At 41.2% G+C, this 12,922-nt stretch overlaps 1 protein-coding gene across 6 annotated transcripts in view; it reads right to left on the reverse strand.

Moving 5' to 3' along the window:
- The window catches only part of LOC140485480 (5'-3' DNA helicase ZGRF1-like), a 92,209-nt gene that overhangs the window by 41,213 nt on the left and 38,074 nt on the right, over positions 1-12,922 (reverse strand). For all 6 annotated transcript variants that reach the window (XM_072584131.1, XM_072583781.1, XM_072583870.1 and 3 more), the window contains 2 exons: positions 9,854-9,999; positions 4,167-4,313 (listed from right to left, as the gene is read on the reverse strand). In XM_072584131.1, coding sequence (XP_072440232.1) covers positions 4,167-4,313; positions 9,854-9,999 — 293 coding nt within the window. The remainder of the gene's footprint in view (positions 1-4,166; positions 4,314-9,853; positions 10,000-12,922) is intronic.

A 12,922-nucleotide genomic window follows, 5' to 3' on the forward strand; every position in this document is an offset into this window, starting at 1 on the left:
GAAAAATATTCAGATGCTGGGCCTTCCCGAATGGGAGGAGGAAGGCCAGCTTGTTGATTTCCTGGAGCAATGGCTCCACAGCTGCTGAAATTGGAGTCGGAGTTGGGCCGCGTGCGGATTGAGTGGGCCCCTGGTTGATGTGTCAGCGCCCCCGCCCAGTCCTAGTTCGACTTCAACACTACAGGGAAAAACAAATGCTGCTGGAGACCTCCAGAATCTTGGGGAAGGATCCCCATGCCATGATATACAAGGGCTCCAAGATATTGTTGTCCCAGGACTTCTCTCCGGCTGTGGTTCACAAGAGGAAGGCATTTGATGAGGCGAAGAAGTGTCTGAGGGATTTAAATATTCAATATTCTATGCGATATCCGGCAACGCTGCGCTTCAGTCGTGTACATAACTTCGGATCACCGGAAAAAGTAAAAGAATTCCTGGATGCTCTCAAATAGACTGCGGGACTTGAACTGTTTTGATAATGACTTTATTCTGCCCCCCTCTTTTGTTTTTTTCCCACTTCCTTTTCCCTCTTTCTCTTCTCCATCTTTCCTTTGGGGGTGGGGCTCGTTCCTTATCCTTTCTTTGGACTCTTATCTATAGCTCGTGCAGTTTATTTGATCATTGGGGGATGTTTCTGAGTGTTTTTTTTATTTGGTTGCTTAATACTTGCTGGGATTGTAATTTTGTAATCTTGATATATATTTTTATCTTGTGTTGTTTTGCTAAGTTTATCTAGGTGATATTGTAGAGGGGGCAGATGGGTGGTTACCTACTTTTAACTCCTGTTTTATAAGATATTGGAATTTATTTACTCTACTTTGTAATGCTTGGGCCAAGGGCATGGTTCTGGCTGGGAGATGTTATGGCGGGATTATGGAAGGTATTATTGCCTCCTGTGAACAAGGGGGAAAGTCTCCTTTTAAATATGCTTTATGTTATTCGTTTTGAGGAGTAGTTCTTAGCTGTTATGATTTAGTTGTTTTAAAGAGTGTTTTTATGTGTGAATCACTTTTGGTTTTTATTCAATGTCTTTTGGGTGAGGTTCTTCCTCCTGGGGGGTCTCGGGCTTGCTTGGACGATCATGGCTAGCCATTCGTTTAGGTGGTGCACCTGGAATGTCAAGGGGAGCCACTCACCAATCAAAAGGAAAAAGATATTATCAAATCTTAAAAAAGAAAGGGTTCATGTAGCCCTTCTACAGGAGACACATTTCCTTGATGAGGAGCATTCAAAGCTGCAACAGGGTGGATTTGGCCAGGTATTCATTATTCATTTCATCTTTCAGCTCAAAGAGAGAGGGAAGAATCTTCCCTTCCAAATGCTAAGCCCGATAAAAGATGAGTCTGAACGGTATATATTAATTAAAGCCCTAATATGTGGAGAGGAATATGTGATTTTGAATCTTTATTGCCCCCCAGCGCACCCTTTTAAATTTGTAATGGAAGTGTTCTCCAAGTTGATGGCTCTTGGGGTACACCACACAACTGTAGGGGGAGATTTTAATTGTATCATCGACCCAAAGATGGACAGGAGCTCTGAGGGCATATCTTTGAGATCTGAATAGGGTGTTGTGGCTGGTAGATGTGTGGAGGTGTCTTCACCCTAACAGTAGAGACTTTGTGGGCGGCACGGTGGCACAGTGGTTAGCACTGCTGCCTCACAGCGCCAGAGACCCGGGTTCAATTCCCGCCTCAGGCGACTGACTGTGTGGAGTTTGCACGTTCTCCCCGTGTCTGCGTGGGTTTCCTCCGGGTGCTCCGGTTTCCTCACAGTCCAAACATGTACAGGTCAGGTGAATTGGCCATGCTAAATTGCCCATAGTATTAGGTGCATTAGTGAGAGGGAAATGGGTCTGGATGGTTTACTCTTCGAAGGGTTGGTGTGGACTTGTTGGGTCGAAGGGCCTGTTTCCATACTGTAGGGAATCTAATCTAATCTAATCTAAGATCTCTATTATCTTATGTAGCTGATTGGATTTCTTGTGACCCACAATCAATGTGGTTAGATATTGAGGCCTCCCAAGCAAAATGTCTCCTCATCAATCTACTATTTATGGATAAGATGAGAGTTATTACGGCTCATTGTAAAAATCCTATTGTTTTAAATACAATCAAAGCCTGGAGAATAATATGGCAGGATGAGGGTAACCTACAAAAAACCTCCCCTCATACCCCAATAGTGGGAACGTTGGGATTCCGGCCAGGGCTGACTGATGCTGTATTCAAAATCTGGGAGTCCAGAGGTATCCCCTGTTTGGGAGATCTGTTCGATGGGGAGGTCATGATGTCCTTCAAACAGCTACATCAGAAGTTTGGGTGGTTTTTCGATATTTTCAAATACAAGACTTCATACAAAAGAAGACCACATTGATAACTAATCCTTATAAATTGGATTGGGAAAGGAGAGTGCCTCGGCTGATGGGTCCACCCCTGGTCAGTACTCTCTACCACCTACTATGTAATAAGGTATCGAAGGACATGGAATGGTTATATACAAGAATTGAGGATGTGGGAGGATGTCTGAGAAAATGCCTGAAAGATCTCTATCTGCAACAGAACTCAGGCTATTCAATTGAAGATACTTCATAAGGCTCACAAAGCACCTGAGTGAATTGCAAATTTCAAGGCAGGAGCATCTCCAATGTGTCCTAAATGCAAAATCAAAGTTGGTACTCTCACACATTGTCTGTGGACATGCCATAAGATCTGCAGATAATGGGACAGAGTAGTGAATACCTTGGCAAAGATTTTGGCTACGGAGATTGGGTTGGACTCAATGCCTCTACTTTTGGGCTCCCGAAATTTCCCCTCTTTGGATGTATAGGGAGGAAATTATTCAGCATTCTTTCCTTCTGTGCAAGGAAAAACAGTTTAGTGAATTGGATATCTGAAAGACCCCCCGAGACTTTCAAATTGTCATAGGATAGTCATGGAATATGTCCCCCTTTACTTCCTTATGAATATGGTGCACCAAAAAATGGAATTATTTCATAGAATATGGCAGCCCTTTTGAACTACATTGACACAGATATATTGGCCATATTGTTCAGGGCATTTGCTTAGCTGTGGTAATGGTTCTGGCTGGTTCGGGGGCTCCCAGGAGGAGGAATCTTGTATAAATAGGGTTTTGTTATGACTAGGTATACATTTATTTTGAATATGTATCTAGTTATTTATTTACTCATTTATTTTCTCTTCTCCTTTTGTTTATTGTCAGTAATGTATGATATCCTATTTTATGTTTTGGTAGTTTGTAGAATAGATTAGTAGTCAGTTTTTTAAAAATTCTATATTGGTGTTGTTATTATATTGTAAAGTTGAATACACTAGTTTGTACTATTTTTGTAATTTTGAAAAAAATCTCAAAAATCTTCTTTTTCAATAAAAATATCTATTAAAAAAAACATGGTACCAGTTCATTCTGTTCAAATGCTAACTGAATGAGTGCAGGAGAACTGAAGATTGCTTGAAGTGATAAATCCTGCCCTTCACATGGTAACTCAAGCATTCATTTATTACCTCCTACCTGGCATCTTACAGCACCAATAGTCCATTCTTTATTTGTTTCCTAGTGAGTATTTGCAGGATTTTCTACAATAGGGAGGAAATATAGCTGCACCTGTGCATTTTTCCTCATCTGACTTTCGTACACAAACACTTAATATTGACAACAAGATAAGGCACCAGCCTGGGGAAAATACCACCTTATGACCTTCCTCAACACTTTGTCCACCTCACTTGGAGCAAATATCTTATTGGTACAGCAAGAGGCGGATACAGCCCAACAGCCTTTAATCCCCTTTCCCTGATACAAAATGGATTGGAATACATAAAAAGTATCTGTGAAAGGTATCTGTGGGAGCAGGGGATGAAGAAAGAGAGAAGGTCTTGAATAATCAGAAACATTTCAATAAAAAAATGACAGAACAGATATCAACAGAAGAATTACAGAAAAAGGGGTGTCAAAATTACATTGTTTTGATTACTTCCTGAGCATAAAATGGTAGCTTCTCGGTTGAGGTGTCTCCCCTGTCTGAATGGATTTCTTGCTAACATTTAGTGAAGATAAAATTTATCATCTAGTTTAATTACTCCTCGTGCTTAGATACAAAGAACTTGTGGCAAGGTGGGAGAGGAGAGAAACAGAACAACACAGAATGAAGAACTTACTGTCTGAAGGCCATTTGGAAGGAGAATAACCTTTCAGAGGCAAAAGCTCGACTTCACTTGTTGAGGATGGTCCGTAGAAAACACTACATGCGATGAAAGTGTCCAATGGATCAAACATCAATGTTTTTGATACAACCCAGAGGTCATCTGTCATAATTTTTAAAGAAAGGAAACATAAAAATATGATAAATAACTTATCTTCCCTGTTCTTTTATTACTTCCCCCATTAGAACTTGGCACCAGATGAAAACCAGAGATTACTACTTTTGGCTTTTAGCTGTTTCATCAATGACCCCACCCCACCTCCGTTTTAAGATCAGATATTGGATTGTTTGCTGATCCTTGGAATAAATCATACTGCGTACACATGGAGAGAGAGCTGGACAAAATCTAGGTTTGTGCTGATATATGCTTTCCACCATTTGTATTCAAGGTATGCTGGGTGAATTAGCCAAAACCTGTGTGTAGTTTTCTGAATTAAACAGGAGACACACTGAGGCCAGAATGCAAGCATTTGAACGGCATGACACGCACAGTCCCCTCCTCCAAGAAAAATATTCTTCACAGTTTTGGCTATATTGACGGCAGGTAGTACCCTGGCTACCTCTTCATTCTACACAAGCAAGGCTACTGGGCCTGTAGCTACAAGTCTCCAACTGGTCCAGCACAATTCCCAGACAGAGGCTGTGTGGTACAGTCCTAACTCCTGATCCAACAAACTCTCGTGGCTGGGATTTGGAGGATATCGGTGGTGGTGGCATGGGAAGTTGTTTGAGATTGATGTTTCCTTGGCAGGATGGATTAGAATTTGAGTAAAAGATAGGAAACAGAGAGTAGGTATAGATGAGCATTTCTCAGACTGGAGACAAGTTGAAAGTGGTGTTCACCTGGGATTGATGTTGGGAGCTTTGCCTTTTCTGATTTATATAAATGATTTGGAGAGGATGTTGATGGCAAAACCTCTAAATTCGCAGATTATACTAAGCGAAGGAAATTAGTGAATTGTATGGATGACATTGAGCAATTTCAAAGGGACATTGACCATTTGGCCAAAGCGGCAGACATCTGGCAGATTAATTCCAACGCAGAGAAATGTGAGGTAATGCATTTTGGTAGAAAAAACATCAAGACACAATACAACTCATATTTACAACTTTGAGGGGAGTACTGGAGCAGAGGGACATTGAGGTTCAAGTACATAATTAATTCTGGGTAATCCAAGATGGAGGACGGGAAAACTTTCTGGCTCTAACAACTGCTCCTTTTTTGAGGTATTTTAGGTGTTGGAGGTGATTTCCTCAAATTCCAGCAGCAGCAATTACAGTTTTATATTCTGTGGCATTGTCTTGCAACTTTGGGGAAAAAAAGTCAAAACAACAGCAGTTTTAAAAGGGAGAAGAACACACAAAGGAAGCACATGATGAGGTCAGTGCAGGAGAGAGAGAGAGAAAGAAACTGACACTACAGTGTACCTGCACAGTTACTGCCTTTGCTGTTTGTGTGTCACTGGACATCGGAGTACATCTGGGAAAATTAACAAACAGTGAAATTCACAATTATCTTGGAGCAAAGAAACAGCACAGAAACAGATAAGTGAATTGTTTAAGTGTGGCCTACAGAAAGCCTTCAGTAGTGAGTAGTGTGGGTACTTTCTTGATTATATGTTTTTTGAGATATGTCTCGTGATTAAATTTAAAATATAAGCCGTAATTAATAATTTAACCTGGGGCAGTGTTTCGTAGAGGAATGAGACAGTGTTATTTCCTGGGCCTGTAGACTGTGAAGGAGCAAAAATGGCCTTTAGTACAATGATATGCGCTTTTTACAGATGTGGGAGTTTAAGGAGAGTTTACAGGGGCGGATTATATCTGCAATAAATACTGTTGGTTGTGAATCCTAACAGATCGAATGGATTAGTTGGAGAGACAGTTAGAGGCAATGAGGAATTTGTAACAGCAATGGGATGTGATGAATGGCAGTTATAGGAAGGGGGAAAGTCTCAGATACTCAGATACAGTCACATGGATGGGTTAACTCCAGGAAAGGTAAGAGAGGTAGACAGGTAGAGCAGGAGTCTTCTGTGGCTATCCCCATTTCAAACAAGTATGCTGTTTTGTAGAATGTAGGGGGTGATCAATTCATAGGGGAACGTGGCACAAACAGCCAAGTTTCTGGTATTGAGACTGGCTCTAATGCAATGAGGGGTTCGTCGGGTTCCAAGAGATCAATTGTGTTAGGGCACTCTCTCGTCCGAGGTACAGACAGACATTTCTGTGGCCAGCAGCAACAAAAATCAGAATGGTGTGTTGCTTCCCTCGTGCCAGGATCAAGGATGTCTCAGAGAGGGTGCAGAATGATCTCAAGGGGGAGAGGGGCCAGCAAGAGGTCATTATCCACATTGGAATCAATGACATAGGAAGGGAAAAGGTTGAGATTCTGAAGGGAAATTACAGAGAGTTAGGCAGGAATTTTAAAAGGAGGTCCTTGAGAGTAGTAATATCTGGATTACTCCCGGTGATATGAATAGGACGATAGAGCAGATGAATGCATGACTGAGGAGCTGGTGTATGGGAGAAGGATTCACATTTTTGGATCATTGGAATCTCTTTTGGGGTAGAAGTAACCTGTACAAGGAGGATGGATTGCACCTAAATTGGAAGGGGACTAATATACTGGCAAAGAGATTTGCTAGAGCTGCTCAGGAGGATTTAAACTAGTAAGGTGGGGGGTGGGACACAGGGAGGTAGTGAGGAAAGAGATCAATCCGAGACTGGTACAGTTGAGAACAGAAGCGAGTCAAACAGTCAGAGCAGGCAGGGACAAGGTAGGACTAATAAATTAAGCTGCATTTATTTCAATGCAAGGGGCGTAACAGGGAAGGCATATGAACTCAGGGCATGGTTAGGAACATCGGACTGGGATATCATAGCAATTACAGAAACATGGATCAGGTATGAGCAGGACTGGCAGCTTAATGTACTAGGGTACAAATGCTACAGGAAAGATAGAAAGGGGAGACCAGAGAGTAGGGGGAATGGTGTTTTTGATAAGGGATAGCATTACAGCTGTACTGAGGGAGGGTATTCCTGGAAATACATCCAGGGAAGTTATTTGGGTGGAACTGAGAAATAAGGAAGGGATGATAACCTTATTGGGATTGTATTATAGACCCCCTAATAGTCAGAGGGAAATTGAGAAACAAGGAGATCTCAGCTATATGTAAGAATAATAGGGTAGCGATGGTAGGGAATTTTAACTTACCAAACATAGATGGGGACTGCCATTGTGTTAAGTGTGTACAAGAAAATTTTCTGATTCAGTATATGGATGTACCTATGAGAGAAGGTGCAAAACTTTACCTACTGTTGGGAAATAAGGCAGGGCATGTGACTGAGGTGTCAGTGGAGGAGGACTTTGGGGCCAGCGACCATAATTCTATTAGATTTAAAATAGTGATGGAAAAGGATAGACCAGATCTAAAAGTTGAAGTTCTAAATTGGAGCGTTTCTTTTAAATTGGAGAAAGGCCAATTTTGATGGTATTTGGCAAGAACTTTCAAAAGCTGATTGGGGGCAGATATTTGCAGTAAAGGGACACTGGAAAATGGGAGGTGATCAGAAGTGAGATGACAAAAATTCAGAGAAAGTATATTCCTGTTAGGGTGAAATGAAAGGCTGGTAGGTACAGGGAATGCTGGATGATGAAAGAAATTGAGGGTTTGGTTAAGAAATAGACAAAGTCTTTTCCCTGGGGGGTGGAATCCAGAACTAGAGGGCATAAGTTTAGGGTGAGAGGGGAAACATATAAAAGAGACCCAAGGGGCAACTTTTTCATGCAGAGGGTGATACGTATATGGAATGAGCTGCCAGAGGAAGTAGTGGAGGCTGGTACAATTGCAACATTTAAAAGGCATTTGGATGGGTAAATGAATAGGAAGGGTTTGGAGGGATATGGGCCGGGTGCTGGCAGGTGGGACTAGATTGGGTTGGGATATCTGGTCAGCATGGACGGGTTGGACCGAAGGGTCTGTTCCCATGCTGTACACTTATATGAATCTAGACTCTGAAGATGATCAGGCAAGTTGAAATAGTTAAGACTTACAGAACCCTTGAGTTTATAAGTAAAGGCACACACCATAAAAATAAAGAGCACTACATTTTGTCATTTACATAAATAATTTGGTTGTGAACATAGGAGGTATAATTAATAAATTTGCAGATTACACCAAAATTGGAGGTGTAGTGAAGAGCGAAGAAGGTTACTTTAGATTAGTTCAGATGGGCTAACTGGTCTCCTTCCTATAGGATGGATGTTGTGAAACTTGAAAGGTTTCTGAAAAGATTTACAAGGATGTTGCCAGCGTTGGAGGAATTGAGCTAAAGGGAGAGGCTGAATAGGCTGGGGCAATTTTCCCTAAAGCATCGGAGGCTGAGGGGTGACCTTATAGAGGTTTATAAAATTATGAGGGATATGCATAGGATAAATAGACAAGGTCTTTTTCCTGGGGTGGGGGAGTCCAGAAACTAGGGAGCATAGGTTCGGGATAAGAGGGGAAAGATATAAAAGGGACTGAAGGGGCAACTTTTTCAAGCAGAGGGTGGTGCGTGTATGGAATGAGCTGCCAGAGGAAGTGGTGAAGGCTGGTACAACTACAACATTTAAAAGGTATCTGGATAGGTATATGAATAGGAAGGGTTTAGAGGGATATGAGCCAAGTGCTGGCAAATGGGACTAAATTAGGTTAGGATATCTGGTTGGCATGAACGAGTTGGATCAAACAGTCTGTTTCCGTGCTGTACTCCATGACTCTACATCTTTACAAATCATTGGTCAGAACACATTTGGAATATTGTGTTCAATTCTGGGCAGTTTAGTCAAGGAAGGATGTTCAAGCCCTGGAGAGAGTCCAAAAAAGATTTACTAATATGATATCAGCAATGAGAGATTACAGATACAAGGAAAGATTAGAGCAATTGGATTTATTCTCCTTGGAGCAGAGAAGACTGAGAGGCGACCTTATTGAGAAGTTCAAAATCATGAACAACTTTGACAGGGTAAAGAAAGATATTCTGTTTCCCCTAGTTGTTGTGTAGTAACTTGGGGTCAGAATTTCAAGACTGTCAGCAAGAGAGCTAGGAGTGAGATGAGCAACTCCTTTACTCAAAGATTTGTTAGGATTTAAAATGCAATGCCTGAGAGTGGTGGAAGCAGATTCTGTAAGAGGAATGGAGCTGGATATATATATATATATATATATATATATAAAATATATATATAGATATTTTGTATATATAAATATTTTATATATATAGATTTGAAAGTGATAAATTTAGAGGGTTATAGAGATAGGGCTGGAGAATGGACTAGCTGGGTAGCTTTTCTGGGAGCCAGTACAGACACAATGGGTCAAATAGCCTCCTTTTGTGCTGTAAAATACTTTGAGTCTATATCTCCTAAAATAATTTCCATTGGTTTACAGGCCAAATCATATTCGTCACATATCAGACATATTGTATTAATATGCGTAAATATGCAAGTTGTGTTCTAAGCAATAAATAGAGAGATGTATTTCATTCTAGAGGTGAACTAAATAACGTAAAAACAAAATTTCCTCCATTTTGATGTAATCTCATTATTTGGTTCAGCCTCAATTGTGAGTTTTCTAAATTGGAACATTTTAAATGTACCTTTATTGTAAACTGATGAGCCCTCTTTCCTGCTTAAACCAAGGTACAGTTTGGTCTTATAGCAGCTTTCCAAATCCCCTTCCATATATGTCATTTCTTTCACTTTGCCATGATAGAACCTCTTTCTTTGAAAAGCAGATGTTTTTCTGCAAACAATTGACACAAAAATCAGTTCATTTTAAATAAGTGAACACGAATCCAAGGGAATCAATTTTCAAAATAAGGGGAAAATAGACTACCAAAAGATTCTAATTCTTTTTTAAAAAGAGCAATCCAGTAGTTCATATTGAAACATTTCAACACAGTCTGCACCGAAAAGATAGATAGCTCGACAATACTTCAATGATTTTAAAAGTTAAAATCATTCATCATTCATCACACAATGTTAACTCATCTGTCAGTTGAATGACCCATTATTGGTAAACTCAGTCTGACTGAAACCATCAAGAGTATTTAAAACGTGGTTGATGAAGTCAACTTGGAACATTATGCCACATGGTGCTGAAAAACAGAATATGGCATAAAGCAAAATAACTGAACCCTGCAGAAAACCTTGTTTTATTAAAGAGTTATACAATAGATCTGAGGAGGTTGGCACATAGACAGCGCATTATCCTCTGACATTTCAGCCACTTTCAATCAGGCCCCACCACCAGAGATATATTTCCCTCCCCACCCCTATCTGCATTCCGCAGAGACCATTCCCTCTGCAACTCCTTCATTAGGTCCACGCCCCCACCAACCCACCCTCCACTCCCAGCATCTTCCCTTGCCGCTGCAAGAGGTGTAAAACCTGAGCTCACACCTTCCCCCTCACCTCCGTCCAAGGCCCCAAAGGATCCTTCCACATCTGGCACAAGTTTTCCTACGCATCCAAACACCTCATCTACTGTGTCCATTGCTCTCCATATGGTCTCCTCCACATTGGGGAGACAGGTCGCCAACCTGGGGAATGTTTCAGGGAACATATCTGGGACACACACTCCAAACAATCCATCCGCCCTATGTTTGACCACTTCAACTCCCCCTCCCACTCCGCCAAAGATGTGCAAGTCCTGGGCCTCCTCCACCGCCAAATCCAAGCAACACAATGCCTGGAGGAACAAACCGTCATCTTCCGTCTTGGGACCCTTCAATCACATGGCATCAACATCAACTTCAACAGATTCCTCATATCCCCTCTCCCCACCTCATCCCAGGTCTAACTTTCCAACTTGGCACCACCCTCTTGAACTGTCCTACCTGTCCATCTTCCTTCCCACCTATCTGCTCAACTTCCCCTCCAACCCATCACTATCACCCCCTATCTGCATCTTTCTATTGCCTTCCCAGCTACCTTCCCCCACCCTCACCTCCTATTTACTTCTTAGCCCCCCCCCACATTCCTAATGAATGGCTTTTGCCCAAAATGCTGACTCTCCTGCTCCTTGGATGCTGCCTGACGTGCTGTGCTTTTCCAGGGCCACACTCTTTGTTACAGACAGATATTCAGCGAAAGAGAGAAAGGCTGCTGGTAGCCAATCTCAGAATGAAAGAAGAACAGATTGGCTGCAGTGTTTGCCTAGATTCAGAAAGAAATTTCTGCACTTTTCCAGAAACAAATCCTGGAACTGTCCTCTAACAATGGTAAATAGTCCCTCTCTCTCTGTTACAAATAGGTAGAAGGTACGTGGTGATTTATCTGTCCATTTACAGCTGAAGATTACAATCAGGATCCTATAGCTGGATTTTACAGTCACAAATTAGACAGGCCAACTCCTCCTGTCACTGTGTTTACACAAATATTTGTCATGATAACATTGGATCTGCAACACAATGCTATTCCAACAACGTCTGACAATGCAGAAGGTGAGCACATGCTGAAATCGAAGCTCAACCATGCCTTTGTGAAAAATAATGACTGAGCTTGTTCAAGTCAATCGATTGCACTTTTTTGTTTCCCACTCCATTCTTCACTACTTACGCAGGAAAATTCATGGGAGTGAGTTCGAGAAGTCTGAATTGGCATAAAGGCAGATGAAAATGCATGCAATTGGGAGCACTACTGCACATACCAGAAGAATTTGCTGCTGAAAGTGACAGCAATTGACAGATTGCAGACTCCCTCTGTACTGTTTTTAAGAGGCTGACATGGCAGCTCGAGTGAAAACGAGAGGAAAGGAGGCCATTAAATTGTGGTTCATCTCACCGATTTAGAACATAGAACAGGACAGCACAGTACCTTTGTTATTTAGACCTACCTCCTTATGCTTGACTCTTCATTATCCTTTTCTACTTCCATATTGAGCGTGATCATGTTGAAGTGGTTATTTCTCAACTCTTCTCCTTCTCCTACATCACATACTTGTCCCATTTCATCTACTTCCACCAATACCTAGCAATTTTTCTGTTTAACTAAAAGCATACTGTTTGGAACATGTCTTGAATATGATGTAGAAACTGCCATCCCACATTTGACTACATGCATTATCTTTATGCTCATTTAATTCAGGATAATTTAAATTATCTACTATTAATTGTTATTCTTTCCTATTTCTCTGAATTGTTTGCAAATTCAGCCCCCAAAACTATTGCATCTCATTCCCCACAACCAAGCTTTACTACAATATTCAATATTCTGCAACTTAAAATCAGAAATGTATTATTTCTCTCCTTCAATTATAGGATTTTCTTCACAAATCTAGTATATGGTTATATTCTAGTGCTGAGATAGAATTCTTTACTAACTTTGCCACTCCACCACCCTTCCCCTTTGTAGACACGTGATAGCCAAGAATAAAGTTCACAATTATGCCCAATCACAAATCACATCTCCATTGCAAGGTTTGTGAAAGTTTGTGAAGGTTTGTAGCTCAGGTTGAGGTTTAGGGTGTAGGTTTGCTCGCTGAGCTGTAGGTTTGATATCCAGACGTTTCATTACTTGGCTAGGTAACATCATCAGTGGTGACCTCCAAGTGAAGCCATTCTAGTTAGTACATCATTTCCTTCATTGTTATTAAACCTTCCAGCTCTAATTATGTTGGATACTTTGTCCAGTCATATACAACCCTTAACTCTGATTAATTTTGA

This window comes from Chiloscyllium punctatum, chromosome 1, assembly GCF_047496795.1.
Source record: "Chiloscyllium punctatum isolate Juve2018m chromosome 1, sChiPun1.3, whole genome shotgun sequence".
In the NCBI taxonomy this organism is placed as follows: domain Eukaryota; kingdom Metazoa; phylum Chordata; class Chondrichthyes; order Orectolobiformes; family Hemiscylliidae; genus Chiloscyllium; species Chiloscyllium punctatum.